Genomic DNA, 15190 nt, shown 5'->3' on the forward strand with positions numbered 1-15190 from the left:
GGCTTCCAGCTCGGCCCAACAAGGGGCTCGGTCCCAGGACCCTGAGATCATAACCTGAGCTGAAGGCAAATGCTTAATGAATGACCGAGCCACCCAGGCACAATACACTCTTGAAGGAAAGAGCAGGAAAGCCATATGCAAAGGGTGTGCGTAAAAAGAAGGCAGAATTCTTGGCCATTTTGCCTTCTGCTGCAATAATACTATGTAATATTTCTGTCTGGCCTATTTTTATTTTATTTTATTTTATTTTATTTTACCTTTTAAGGATTTTATTTATTTGACAGAGAGGGATCACAAGCAGGGGGAGGGGCAGAGGGAGAGGGAAAAGCAGGCTCCCCCCTGAGCAGAGAGCCCAACGTGGGGCTCGATTCCAGGACCCTGGAATCATGACTTGAGCCGAAGGCAGATGCTTAACCATCTGAGCCACCCGGGTGCCCCTATCTGGCCTATTTTTAGTCATTGCCTATTAGTTTCCTACTGTGAGCGATATTGAAATTAGCTACTAATCTGTTATTTTTCCTGCCTTCACTCTTCCCTGCATCTGATTTGAAGAAATACCCTTTTACTCACCAACACCGAGTGCAAGGAGGGCAATGCTCTTTTTCTGCCCTCATGTCCTCCCTCATTTTCCCCTTGTCTTTTCCTAGTACCCGTACGGCATCTGCGCGGGCAGAGCCAACAGCCATTCTGCGTGACACTCTGTCCCCCATAACCATCCATCAGTTTTAGTTTTACAGGTGCCTCTCCGTGTCGCGCCCACACAATGTCGCGCGTACCTACGACGATGCTCCTTCAGTGTGCTTGTCGGAAGCTTGTTCTCTGGTGTGGCTTTGGGAAGTCATGGGAAGAATGTCGCAGAATTCTTGCATGTTGGTTTGTCTATAGCTTTTATACTTGAAAGCCAGTTTAGTTAGATGCATATTTGTATACAGAAGAGCACTGGTTCAGATATTCTTCCCTTAGTATTTTAAGCATGGTATTCCGTTTACTTCCGGTGTGACGTGCTGTTCACAGAGCTCAGGGCAAGCTGATATATATTTTTTTTTCCTCTTCTAAATGACTTATTCTTTGTGTCTGGGTGCCTAGGAGATTTTTTGCTTTAATGTCCACTAGTTTTATTAGAATGTGTTTTTCCAGCCTAGTTGTCTAGGATCTGTTTTCCCCGGTGTGCAGTGTGTTTTTTCACTGTGCTGTAAATACTGAGTCTTTTTTTCGGTTCCTTTAGCAAAGTTGTCTTAAATTCTAATTTTGAGCATTGTTCTTTACCATTGCTTTTGTTTTTGTCTGTGTGAACTTAAACCCATTAGGGTCTGTCTTTTTTTTTTTTTTTTTTAACCTGTCTTCTGTGTCACATTTCTTCTGTATCATATTTAATCTCTGTGTTTCTTTTTGGTTTAAGATCTTTCCTCCTTTTCATCTTCTCTCTCCTGAGACATTCTGCATTCACTCATTTTTGTGTTCTGATTTAGCCTTCACTTATGAAAGCATTTCTTCTCTAATTCTTTCCCGAGTTCTGTTCTTTTGAGTACTATCTCCTCATTTCTGAGTTTTTCTGCTTGTGATTGTGTCCTTACGTATTATATCATGCTCTTAAACTCCTTCAGTTCCTTTCAAAATATTAGGTACAGTTTTCATGTCTTTTGCAGGCCTTTCTGGCGCGCTTTCACCGACTATAAGGATAATTTTTCTGCTGCTTTTTTATAATAACTTCCCGTGGGATTTGAACACAGTCCTCTCTGTTACTCATTTTGGCTCTACTTTCTTTTTCTTTTTACTATAAAAAACCCCTGAAGAAACATTAAATTGGCAATAAAATACGTTCTTGTACACATATCTGAGCTCGGTTGTCAATCCCAGTGATCTAACGGCAGGGAAGTGTACCTTAGAATTCGCTACCTCAGGTGACTTACAGCCATTTCATGGGGACTTGGTTTACAGAGGAAACCATGTTTACAGAGGAAGCAGACATCTGCACTTACACGGGTTCAGGTTATGTATGAAATGCTTATGTCTGAGCCGTGAGAGTCAGGAGCATGTATATGTTTTAGAATTCGACCAACACAGTGACGCAGTTTTGAGGGGATAGGGTCCCCTCAAATGTCTTCTGTAAGGACAGTAGTTCCGTGGACCACATGGCATGTTACTACCAGCAGAAGAGTTCTGTGATGAAAACTTCGCTTCACCTTGGCAGTTGTGATAGTTAACGGTTTGACCTAACGTGGCTCTTTTTTTTTTTTTAATATGTTTTTATACGCATGTATTTGACAGAGAGTGAGCAAGAGAGAGCACGAGCAGGGGGAACAGCAGGCAGAGGGAGAGGGAGAAGCAGGCTCCCCGCTGAGCAAGGAGCCCGGTGCGGGACTGGATCCCAGAACCCTGGGCTCATGACCTGAGTCCAAGGCAGACCGCTGAACAACTGAGCCACCCAGACACCCCAGCTTCATGTAGCTCTTTTTGAGCCATTTCATTCATATAGAACAGGATTACTGAGTGTCCACTGTGCTTATCCCAGGCACACTTCTGCTGTAGGCCTTTCCACTGGCTCCTACCTCCACCCGGCTCTTTCTCTAGACGTGTGGTGATTCACACTTTGACCTCACCTCCTGTAAATCATGGCTCAGAAATTCCTTGTGATGCTTCGCCTTGCCTCACTCCATTTAAAAGTAACTCTTCAGGGCGCCTGGGTGGCTCAGTGGGTTAAAACCTCTGCCTTCGTCTCGGGTCATGATCTCAGGGTCCTGGGATCGAGCCCCACATTGGGCTCTTTGCTCAGCGGAAGCCTGCTCCGCCCCCCCCACCCCTGCCTGCCTCTCTGCCTACTTGTAGTCTCTGTCTGTCAAATGAATAAATAAACTCTTTAAAAAGAAAAACAAAAAGAGTCTCTTATTTAAAAAAAAAAAAAAAGTAACTTCCATCCCTGCCCCCTTCCTTGCCTTACCATGACTTACCACCATGACTCTTCGGTTTTTCATTTTGTCTAGATCCCTTTCCCCCCCATCTATTTCCCCTTAATAGAATATAAGTCTCATGAAAGTTCCCCGGAGCCTAGAACAGCACCCGACACACTAAGCATGCAGAGATTTACTGAATGAGTGCGTATATGCTGGACACTGGCCTAGCCGCTGAGGCTACAGGGGTGAGCGACACTTGCCCCAACCTCACGGAGTTTTTTTGGTCCAGTGGGAGAGGAGAAATTAAATTAGTCAAAGTGTGGAAAGTGCTGTATGAGAGAGCAGAGCAGGAGACCCAGAGCTACTCCAGGGTACTCAGGGTGGGCTTCTCTGAGAAATAGAATTTCGAGCTCAACAGTGAAGGAACAGTTGAGTACGAGGTTTGTGACTTTGGGGAGGGGTGTTCTAGAAAGACAGAGCACCTTTTTCAAAGGCTCAGTGGCCAGAGAGAGCAAGGCTGCCATGTTCAGTTCAACGGAATGAGAAGGCGGCGAGGGAAGCCGGAGCACGGGAGGGCGCTGGAGAGGGGAGCGGTCCGCTGGGCAGGGCCACACCAAGCGGTGCCTTGAGGCCAAACTATTGGTTTTGCTCGTTCTGAACAACCTCAAACAGGTATCAGTCACAGCCGTGTAAGTTGGGTCATAACTTAGACCGTAGGGTCTATCACAAGGTGTGTAGTAAATATAGGATTTTATAGGACATCCCGCACTGAATTATAATGATTAATGACAGAATCCATTCTAGAATCTTTGCTCTAGAATTTTTACCCACCTGTAGCACATCAGGGACGCCCCATTCCCAGTATCTGCTTTGTCCCAGGCCTCGGACGATCAGTGAAGATGATTGAGGGGACGACTAGTGACCGCTCAGCACAGGCCTGGCCCCGCTGAAGGGTCGCTCTTACCTACAGAGTGGGAGACAAAATTATTTGTCTTACTGGGTTTTGTACACAGTTAATGGCTTTTAAATTTATGCGTTCCAAAAGGAAAAAAGAAAATCGCTTTTTTTTTTTAAGACCCTGAAGGTTTTTCAGGATTAGTTTTTAGATGCATTTAACCCTTCGGGTCCATGGATCTCAACTTGAATCTGTTAAATGTAGTAACTACAGTGGCAGAGAAGAGCCAAGAAGTCTCGATCTCATCTTTGTTTTGATTTCAGTGCATTGATTCAAGCTGATGTTACGTGTGATGTGTTTATTAGCTGCCCTCTCTGACTAATGTATTTCATCTGCTGCTAGACCAGAAATTTTATTTTTTTTTAATGGACTATCAAATAGTATGTGGCTTGGGATTTTTTTCAGCAACGGGAATATATTTGTATTAATGTGACTGGACTCTCTTTCCCTCCTCCTTTGTGAACAACAGCATTCATTTCTGAGCAGGGTGTTAGGAGTATAGACCACATTGCTAGAACAGGCCAAGCTATCTCATCCTTGACCTTTAAAAGATAGTAGGACCTTGGACTTATCACCCGGTTAACTCATGGAGATAAGCAAGCTCTGTGCTTATTGCCTGAGAGCTGCAGTGAATATTTAAATTTTTTGTTAAACTAAGGGAAGACCATTGTAGAGTTTAAAGGAAATTCTTGTATAGATTGGGGGATAAAATAAGAGTAAGAACCTGTGATCTGATTTTTGACCTGGGCGGTGATCCAGAAACTACCTTTATTGCGCAACCTCCCAATTGGGTGGAGTTCAGAACTTTTGAAATTGACGAATAGACTTTTTTTCCTTTGCGGTACAGTTCTTTTCTACCTCATCTGCCCTGTGTATAGATTTATTTTCTTCTCTCGGCTTTCCTTCTTCCTGGTTTATCATAACAGACAAGCAAGCTTGGCTAGATGATAAGCATTGTCTGCCTAGTTAAGTCTCAGAGGGAGGGGTGGTAACTGCGGGGTATGCTGTGGTCCTTCTCTGGGATGGTCCTTGGAGACCCAGGGCTTCAAATGCAGTGGTGACCTCCTGTGGTCTTTGGAAAAGCAGAATGATAGATTAAGAAACCTTAAACATATACAATGTTATATGTCAATTACATCAATAAAACCAGAAGGGGGAGAAAAAGGATCTATTAAAAAAAAAAAAAGAAAGAAAGAAAGAAAGGAACTAAGTCCAACAGGTTTGGGTTTCCTCCTTTGTCATTTTAACTAAGCCGTATTTGCTTGCCTTGATCATCTTTTTTCCTCTTCTTCATATCATACAGATTAATCTTTCTTCTTGTGCTTTTAAAAAGTGAATGTCCATAAATCCCTACTTCATTTGTGGTTCTACACAGGGACTTAATTATCCCTAAGTAGATAGTTTTCCCAGCCTTCATTTTCTTCTAGAATTTGTGAAAATGATAGAAACACAATTGGCTATGGTATATGTATTAAGAGTTTCCCTGGGTGACATTTTATAGTTTTAGGAGAATATCTGTTTTTCTGCAGTTTTTGTTGAAATTTGTTTGGTGAAACCCATTATTACCCCCAGTTTGGAAATGGCCCTGACCTTTTCTTTTCCTCACAAATTAACATATCCCCAGCCCTCTGCTGCTGCTTCTCTGCTCTAGGGAAGAGTCTTAGGCATCAGAGATGGTTGAAATGTCCTGTGGCAGCACCAAGTAGGCTAAATTAGAAATCATTGAATTTCTGGGAATCTCCTCTGAAAAGAAATGTTTCTACCAGTTTTTCTTGTCATTGTTTTGTTGGGGTGTTTCTGTTACTTTATTGGCTCTGGATGAGGACTTAGACTTTTCAGCTGAAAGAAAATTCAAGAATATATTAGTGTGATTAGTTGTGTGTCTTAACTCTGGAGAGTAGTGAAGCCCATTTCTTAGGGGGTCAGAAGTAACAAGGACGCTTAACCATATTCTTCCTTACTACAGAAATTCACTGGCAGAATCTCTATTCCTTCAGGAATAGAAAAATACATATACCCCTGCCAAGGGTTAAAAAAGCCACTTTTTCATGTGAAACCGGTTTCTGCCTGAAACGCTAGTAGCTTCTGTAGGCTTTTTTGTTTGTTTGCTCTAGCTGTAAGATTCTCTGTATTTTTTTAATACATTTTATCCTAACACTTCAATGGTATAGTTAATATTATAAATAAAAATGCTTTTCAAGTGCTCTTTGATATTGACGATATTTGACCAAGCTTCATGTTTGTGAGTTTTAAATCATAACAATAATGATCAGCGTTTATAATTTGGTATCTGTTTGATAGCTCTTACGCGATGGGTGGGGTTAAGGGTTTAAAATTGCCGTCCCCCAAATATTCATTGCCATGAAAGTGGATTGAAAGTTACATTATTGCTTTAGCATTCGTGACAACAGATCCAAATAATCTCTTCTAACCCAGGAAAAAGTTACTAAATAATGCATTAAATCACATTTTTTGAATAGAGCCTTTTCTTCCCCTTTTCTCACCGCCCCCCCCCCCCCCTTCAGTAACTCTTAGGTGCATACTGTTCATTCTTTCTGTGGGATGGCAGCATGGCTAGCCTGATGGGGGCGTTCCCTAGGTGTGGGCTGGAAGTCTGAGCCCATCTCTCTGCTGGTGTCCTTGTGTAGTTCCCACATCCGGGGCTAATCTGTGAGGTCAAACAGTTGGGTTGACACGTTGTTTACTGTTTCTTTGGCAGTTTATGGCCTGCCAGGAGAGGTTTCCTTCTCAATGGAAGATGGCTTTCTCGAGAGGTGAGGCTCAGGAGGGCCAAGTCCACTAAGTGGTTTGTTTTATTACAAGTTTTATTGTAATTATTTCAGAGTAATTTTTACTTATTTGTAATTTAGCTTATTCTTTGGAATTTTTACCTCCTGGATTCCCCAGATAATTTTCCTATTCTCAGAACAGTTTACTCCAAGAGTCATTTTTAAATTCTCTCAGAAGTTAGAAATTGTCAGCTTAAAATGTTGATGGGCATACATTCAGAAATGAGAGTGGGATTTCCATTCACTCTGTGATCTCTTAAGCCGGTAGTCATAAATGAAATGAATTGTGGAATTTTGGTTGTGCCTCGATCAGGATTTTTGCGGTTGAGCTATAGCCAGACATCAAATTAATTAAATAAAATCTGAGGACTGCATTTATTTTGGTCTTGGCTGGCATTAAATCAGTCCCTTTGAGTATAGCATTTCAGCGTTATTAGTAATGATATGTGTAAACTTATTTATAACTCATAACCTTCCTCTATAATTTTCAGAAACTTTGCTGTACCACGGTTAGTTAAAAAGTTTTCTTTTTAAATAGGGCTCTCTCCTAGTTATCACAGAGGACAGCACTGTAGGAATATGAGCCTGTGTTCCCTGCACTCAGCTTTCAGATCATCTGACTGGGTAACGACAGAAACAAAAATTTCACTGTTTCAGGTCTAAGAGTGCCAATTTTTTTATCTTTTTATTTTTAAAAATACTTTAAAAAATAAAATGAATACATGCTCATTGTAGAAAACTGAGGAGAGACACACAACAAACCCACAGAATAAAAAAAAGTAGTCACTTAGAAATAATCATGATGACTTTCTGGTCTATTTTCTTCCCATATTTTGCCTCTTTATCTTGTGTGGGTATAACCATACTTTGGACAGAACTTTAGGCTTTGCTTTTTTCATTAATAGTTGTGAAAAGTTTTTTCAAGTTATTTTAACTCTGTGAAAACTGGCTGCATTAGTTAAATAAGTCATCAGGTCAATATACTATAATTTACCCAACAGTACTGTTATAGAATTTTTAGGTTTTATTTCATTTATCATGCTGTAATTAACACTTTCAGAACCTCTTTGGGCACAAGAATGTTGTGTGAAGGAGGAACTCCAAATGCAGAATTACAGTTCTCTGGAATTTCACTTGGCCTGTCTATGACATAATTTTTTTTTCCTTTTTTTTCTTTTCTTTTTTTTCAACATGGGGCTTGAACTCATGACCCTGTGATCAAAACCCGAGCTGAGATCAAGAGTCAGATGCTTAACCAACTTAACCACTCAGAAGCCCCATGATTTTTTGTTGTAAAAAAAAGTTATAAAATCAGAATTTCTCATATTGTCAGATTGCCCTGTGCAAAGATTATATCAGTTTATAATCCATACAGTGTTTTTTTTTAATGTTATCAGCAGTTCTTTGATTACTGAGGGAAGATACATTTTCTTTGTTTTCTTTTTCTTTACAAATGGACCTCGTGCATTTTGTTTTATTATTTTCTCCAACTTTGTTTTGAAAAATTTCAAACCTGTAGATAAGATAGCAGCTTTCTCATATCTGCTCTATCTCCCCCTCACTCCATGTGCACACACATTCATAACATATACATATATCAGCATGTGTATATATATTCTCTGTTGTAGGTTATTTGTGGTAGTGGTTTGGTCTCATGTTCAGGCCATAGTTAAATTTCCTCAAATGTCCTAGTTGATGTCTCTTATGGTTTTTTATTTTTATTTTTGATCCAAGATCCGGTAAAAATAATGCATTTTGTCTCCCGGCCCTCCAGTGTTCTTCAATCTAGAACAGTCCCCAGGCTGTTTTTGTTTTTCATGACATGGACAATTTTTGAAGAGCTTAGGCCCATTGTTTTGCAGGGTCCTTCTGTGTGCATTGTCTGTCCCATGATGAGATTTAGAGGAAGTACTTTCATCGGTGGGAGTGCCTCTATGTAGGTGATGTGTTCTCAGCACATCACGTCCAGAGGCATGTGACCTCCGTTTGTTAAACAGTTACTGGTGTTTTGTTAGATGAGCAGGGTAAAGGGTGACCTCCCTTTCTCCCCTACAGCTTTCCCCCTTTGTGATTAGTAGGCACCTGGGGGTCTTAACCATGGGAGGATGTCACTCATTTCAGTGTAAACATTGTCAAAGCAGTGCTAGACTTATTGTGAGACGCTTCATTGGTTCTTATTTTGTGAATTGTGTGTTCTTACTGATTTGTAAGTATACTTTTATTATGAGTATTATTTATTCTCAGTATTTAGTGAGCCATTCGTTATTAGGTCCTAGATGCTATTCTAAAATCTTCATAACAATGTGAAACACATGTATGATTTTCCCCCTTCATTGCCCAGAAGAAGTGGACACCTAAAGAGATTAATTCTCAGTTTTGTTTTTGCGAATAGTTGCCGTAGTTTGTTGTGTAGTTCTTCACGTAAGTCGGTTTTGCCACCCCAGAGCTTTGCATTTTTCCATAGTCACAGCGATTGGTTTATTCTCTTAGTTTCTCCTTTTTGTGTTTTCCTTAGAAGCATGAAGTTATTTACTCCAACAGGAAGGAGTTTTGCTCTAAAGACACTTGTCGGTAAACAGGCTTGCCAGATTTTGCGTAAATGTGTCCCAAGTAGTGTATGGAATGTACTAACACTAAAAAATGCTCTGGTGCTTATTTGAAATTCAGCTTTACCTGGGTGTTCTGTATTTTTATTTGCTCATTCTCCATAGCGCTACGCAGACATAGTGTATTTTCGGTTTTTGATTTAGCGTCTGTGTCCTCCCCTGGAATGTAAACTCCGGGGAGTCAAGATTTGACCTTTTTTTTTTTTTTTTTAAATTGAGGTTTAACGTACATATAGAAAAGTGCATTTGACATAAATGTACCTTTCAGTGAACTATCTCAAAGTGAACATACCCATAGAACACGACAGAGATTTTTATTCTAAATAGATTTTCAGTGTCTTAAGTAGCAGCTCACATATACTAGGTGATGAGCCCCTACTTGTACAAGTGCATCAGTGTCATAACTTGTGAACTAGGTATTCAAGTTACTTTGTCCAGAAACTAGCCAGAGGATTTACTGATCATCTATTGTTTGGTTATTATCCCCTTGAAAGGCATAATTTTTAGTGACTGTGAATACCAGATTACTTAGCTGTTACCCTACAGTAGAACATTTAGGTTTGTTTATGGTTTTGTGTTTTTTTTTTTTCTTTAAGATTTTATTTTTATGTACTCTCTATACCCAGTGTGGGGCCCGGACCTACAACCCTGAGATCAAGAGTCTCATGCTCTACCGAATGAGCCAGCCAGGCACCCCTGTGGTTTTTTAAATGTACGTGTGTACATTTTGATCTCTAGACCTCTTCGTGCAAAAAAAAAAAAAAAATCAGTTCTCATTTCAGATTGTTCTCATGGACTAGTTTCCTAAAAGAGGAATTGCTAGGTCAAAGGATATGAGTGTCTCTAACCCCCTTCTCATGTAGTCAGAACATTCCCTGACAGCCTGTGGACTGTCTGCTGAAGAAGGCACAAGAAGGAACTGATAGCGTCACCCCGTGTTCCCTGCTTCCGAGAAAAGTAAGCGTAGGTGGCCAGTGTGCGGCCGCTTCGTTGACATCATTTTCCTCGGTTGGTAGAGTGACTGAATGCACTTCCTCTCCACGTAGAAGCTCCCAGGCTTTGGGCAAGTCAGTCAGCAGGTTTCAGTTTTCCCCTCTAGACCGTGAGGGTGCCCTGCGTGGGACATAGGCTCAGCACGTGCTCTGGTGCACAGGGCCCCAGCTGCCCCCAGTTCTCCCAGGCCCTGGTCCAGACCGGTCACAGGAGCTGACTGATGCTGAGGGACCTTCCCCCCAGCCCAGGAACACCAGTCAAGTCAGTGGGGGCCAGGGTGTGAGCTTGTAGGACAGGATTCCCACCTTCCCATCGTATCCACACACCTGTGGGTTAGAACCCCTTGCAGTCAGACTGATGGGAACTGTGAAAGCACACCCTCACAGCGTGGGCTGCCCCTGCCTCTCCTTGCTTATCCACGGTACATCCATTTCTGGCTTTTTTGCTGGAAAAACAGATATTGCATTACCCTTTTCTCGTACCAGTCAGCTCTTTCCACAACTGCTTCTAACCGTAGAGAACTCCTTAGAACTCCGTGAATGTCGTTTACGAATCTAGAGTACAAATTGTCTTGTGTAAACTACTCTGTGTGTACATTACATTCAGCTCCTTGCTGCCAAGAAGAGAAAGTGAGGGTTTCTTCCTCCTTCTGATATTCTCACTCTCCCAGAAAAGAGAATTGGTCATTCATTCAGCTAATATTTATTACAGAGGGCCTCTGCGGGAGAACATTATTCTTAAATCTCTGAACTTCCACTAAATACCCTTAACACCAAAGGAGAGCAGGTAGACCGCTCAAGGGCCATGGGGACAGGGGTGGGGTAGAAGGAGAGAGAAAGGAGGCATTGGAAATTCTGTGCAGTCCCCTGTTTTATTTAAACCATTCTCACAAATTTTAAAAATTCCACTCTATAATACATCTCTTTTATTTTAATATTAAAATGTTTTAAATGATCAGATTAATTATTTAACGTTTCCTCCCCGATCTCCAGTAGTCAAGTCCATGCCCTAGAAGTCCAGTGCTGCTTATTCAGTGGCTTGCCATGATTGTGGGCGCAGGGCTGTTGAGAAACCACCGGAACTAGCCCTGTTAGATACCGTCTCCTGCAGAAATGTCACTGGTGACGCGAAATGACTGAAGCACGCCCCTTGTCTTCCGAGAACCGGCCTGGGTGTGTGTGTGATGGGAAGACAGGCCCAAGGCGTGGATCGTACTGTCCCTGGGTTCCAGTCGCAGTTGCATCATTGCCATTTTTCAGCTCGAGTGGATTCAAACGTACTCATTTGGAGGAGTTACTCTTTCGGTAGCGGGACTGGTTTTGCTTGTCCCTCCAGTCAGTGAAAGTGCACCCAAGTGAGGCGGAGATGGAACGGGAGATACGGATCTCCTTCCGCAGGTGACTGTCAGACCTCGTGTTCTGGCCGTGGCGAGCCCCCTGCCAACGGGAGACCTTGTGGGCTCATGCTTGTGTGTTCAGTAGCATGGGGCCTCCCGTGCAAGCCGCCTTCTGCCTCTGGTGTGTGCGAGAGGAAGGAACACAGCGTGTCCCGATGGGGCGGGAGGCACAGCCACGAGGGATGCCGAGGCAGCACCTTCCAGAGGACATTTTCCAGGGTCATATGGACAAATGCAGTTTTCCCCTCTAGTCTCCCCACACATGTGCACACTGTTGCAACCCACCAGTGCTGCATGCTCGCCCGCAGCCAGTGTGGAGAGCACCCCAGCTCCAAGAGAAGGAATAGTGGTCCAGGGAGGGGACACGGCGGTCCCGCAGGCCTGCGATGACTGTCCCTCCCCAGAATGACTGGGCCACTGGTTCATACCGTTTCATTAAAATCTTTTAACTCATGAAGCTGTCACACTTTTTTCCCGCCCCCCCCCCATCCTTAAATAACCCGAACAACATTCAGTCAAGGCATCCAGGGAACCAAGGCCAGGGTGGGCCCCAGCTCTCCGGCAGCCACAGTGAATGCCAGGGGCGCTCTGGCTTGAGCCAGAGACAGAACGTGCCCCCATCAGTGTGCCTTCTGCTCCCCGCCTGTGACTCCCGGGCCACCTGACATGCTCCCCGGGGAGCGGGTTTGTGGGGAGAGTGTGTACAGGGGGAGGCGACCAGTTGTGAGCTGCGGAGGGCACACACGCAGCATTCCAACCCCCTCCTTTGAGGATTCTCATGAAATGTGCCATGTGAGTCGGTGGGGATTGTTTTCTACCTGCATGATAATGTTCGCCGTCTCTTCCGTTCTCCTTTATCACTTGAAAGTAGAAGCTGGGCAGTTTGACTCCTAAATCAAGTCTCGAGGGGGAGTTAGTTATTGAAAGCATGTTATTTTCTTTTCTCTCTTCTCTTCTTTTTTCTTTTTTTTTTTTTTTTTTAATGGTAGTCAGCATGACATCATTGTGATTCAGGCCTGTGAACTGTTACCCTGAGTCTGCCGTAGAGCTGTGCACCGTCTTGCTGTGGGACTGATGCTGACGAATCCGTTCGTAGCCTTAGAAGCAAGTCTGGCTTGTTCTTCCCCTGTGGCCGGAGGCCTCTAACTGCTGCCCCAGCCCGGCCCCGGGCACTGTCCACGAGCTTGCTGGGAAGAATGGGCTCCGTGGAGCTTTCCACGTGAGTCCCAGGGAAGCTGCTAACACACAGTCCTCTTTTTCTTTATTAAAATCATTAAGTAGTTTTACGGAAAAGTGGGTTAAGTAAATTCAGCCACTACACAAACATATTTGAGTTGACACATTTTAACTGGAGACGGCGGCGGTGCTAGACACATGAGTGGTGGGACATCAGTTATGATTTAAAGGATGGTGCTGTTTTTCTAGGGAAAAGCGAATGTGTCGAGTACTTCTATGTATTTATTTTTAAAGGATTTTACTGTATTTTTCTTTAATTTTAGAGCACATGCATGAGCAGGGGGAGGAGCAGAGGGGGGAGGAGAAGGAGGGAGGAAGAGAATCTCAGAATAGAGCTGCACAGAGTGTGGAGCCCGGCGTGGGGCTCCATCGCCCAACCCTGAGATCACAACCTGAGCCAAAAACCAAGACTTGGATGCTTAAAGGACTGAGGTGCCCCCCAAGTGCTTTTTTAAAATCCATGGATGCTACATTGTCCAGCATTCCATGTTCTGTACGGGTATATGACTTTCAGAAGTTGTTCTTCAATTTCCTAATTTGTGTCAAGTATTTTGACGTTACAGGAGAACCCTTGGGTCATTGGGAAATTTAAGATAAAACATTACAGAACATTCCAAAATGCTTTGATGCGTAGTGAGGTCATGATACCTGCCATTCTATTAATTTTTTCATGTAACTTATTTTATTATTTATTTAAATAAGTAGTCATTTTGTTTCTTTTTTCTTTTATTTTTATTCATGTGCATGTTCTTATTTTTTTTTTAAGATTTTATTTATTTATTTGAGAGAGAGAGAGAGAGACAGCGAGAGAGGGAACAGAAGCACGGGGAGTGGGAGAGGGAGAAGCAGGCTTCCTGCCCAGCAGGGAGCCTGATATGGGGCTCCATCCCCGGATGCAGGGATCAGGACCTGAGCCAGACAGAGGCTTAACAACTGACACCCCCCGCCGCCAGGTGTCCCCATATAAATGTTTTTAAATGTAAGACTTGGGGGTGCCTGGGTGGCTCAGTAGGTTAAAGCCTCTGCTTTCAGCTCAGGTCATGATCCCAGGGTCCTGGGATCGAGCGAGCCCCCGCATCAGGCTCGCTGCTCGGGAGAGAGCCTGCTTCCCTTCTTCCCTCTCTCTGCCTGCCTCTCTGCCTACTTGTGATCTCTGTCTGTCAAATAAATAAATGTAAGACTTGATTACATTATCTGACCAGTTTGATTTTTGCACTGGTCGTCCAAATAGACAAAACGATCTACATTACTTTCTCCTCAGGATATAGAAAACGAAATGAGTATTTAGAACAACTTAAGAGATATTAGCAACTTGAGGCAGGAAAGCTTACAGTGCCAATATCACTTAAGAAAAAAATCCGCCTTTTTCTCCTGCTAGCAGGAAAATTTCACAGGTTCTGTAAGTGTTCAGGAGCAGTGACGAACTCGTTACTTCTCTGGATTTGGGGAGGCGCCACCTCCTGAAAGCACCTACCAGATGGGGGGAAGCTACTCTCCCGCCCCCTCCCTCTCCCGGTCCTTCTGGCCCTCTCATCCTCTCTCGTTTCTTTCCTTCTCCCACTAGCTCTCTCTCCCGTGTATAGACAGATTTTGCCTGACTCGAGAGAAATGTCACCGAGTCGCCTTCAGCAGCTCCTGACAGCTTCATGTGCCCTTGTCAGACCCGGACCCTGTCTGTTCTGACCACGGAGCCTTGGCGGCCCCGGCCTCCCATGTAACAGGGAATGAGACTCAAATAGAAAATCAAGAGGTGAACAGTCCCCCTAAAATCCTGAAGTCTGTGGGGAGGAGATGGGGTAACATAAAGGGAAATGATGCAGGAAGAGAAGGACCATTTTAAAAGCCGAGACGGAATGGGACTTGAAAATCAAAATAACCCTCTTTCAGTTTCGTGTGGCCCTCTTGGCATGTTTAGTAATCCTCAGGATTTCAGTGTGTAGCCTCGAGATGGGACCTACCAGTGACATAAATTAGTCGTTGGGCACATCTCAGCAAAGAGTCAAATTGAGGTGGAAAATGAGACTTTAATTACTGTGTGTGATTCTTTTTGGAGACGTCTTTTCTAAAGTGAGGCAAACGTGCTTCGTTGTCCCAAGGCAACCTATATCCAGAGAGCAGATTTCCTTCCTTTCCTTAGGAAGTGATCCTCCCTCTACAAAGGGTCATCACAGGGCCAGGAGGCCTGGAGGTGGCTGGTCTGAATGTTAAGCGAGGCTTGTTGGCATTTTGGGAAGCTTTCTGGGGGTGACAGATCCTGTGTGGGGTGTCCTGGGGGCACTGAAGAGGCGAGTCGATTTCACAATGTTCCGAATCTTAAGGTACGT

At 43.5% G+C, this 15190-nt stretch overlaps 1 protein-coding gene across 4 annotated transcripts in view; it reads left to right on the forward strand.

The window, feature by feature from the left end:
• The window catches only part of PARN (poly(A)-specific ribonuclease), a 156995-nt gene that overhangs the window by 86648 nt on the left and 55157 nt on the right, over nucleotides 1–15190 (forward strand). The window contains exons 22-23 of one of the 4 annotated variants that reach the window (XM_032327101.1): nucleotides 6566–6620; nucleotides 7174–7201. The exons of 1 other annotated variant lie outside the window; for it this stretch is intronic. In XM_032327101.1, coding sequence (XP_032182992.1) covers nucleotides 6566–6620; nucleotides 7174–7186 — 68 coding nt within the window. In that variant the 3' untranslated portion in view covers nucleotides 7187–7201. Of the gene's footprint in view, nucleotides 1–3015; nucleotides 5985–6565; nucleotides 6621–7173; nucleotides 7202–15190 lie in introns of those variants that run through there. 2 more of the 4 variants (XR_004281745.1, XM_032327100.1) reach the window with 2 other exon arrangements.

The sequence above is a fragment of the Mustela erminea genome, chromosome 20, assembly GCF_009829155.1.
Source record: "Mustela erminea isolate mMusErm1 chromosome 20, mMusErm1.Pri, whole genome shotgun sequence".
Lineage (NCBI taxonomy): Eukaryota > Metazoa > Chordata > Mammalia > Carnivora > Mustelidae > Mustela > Mustela erminea.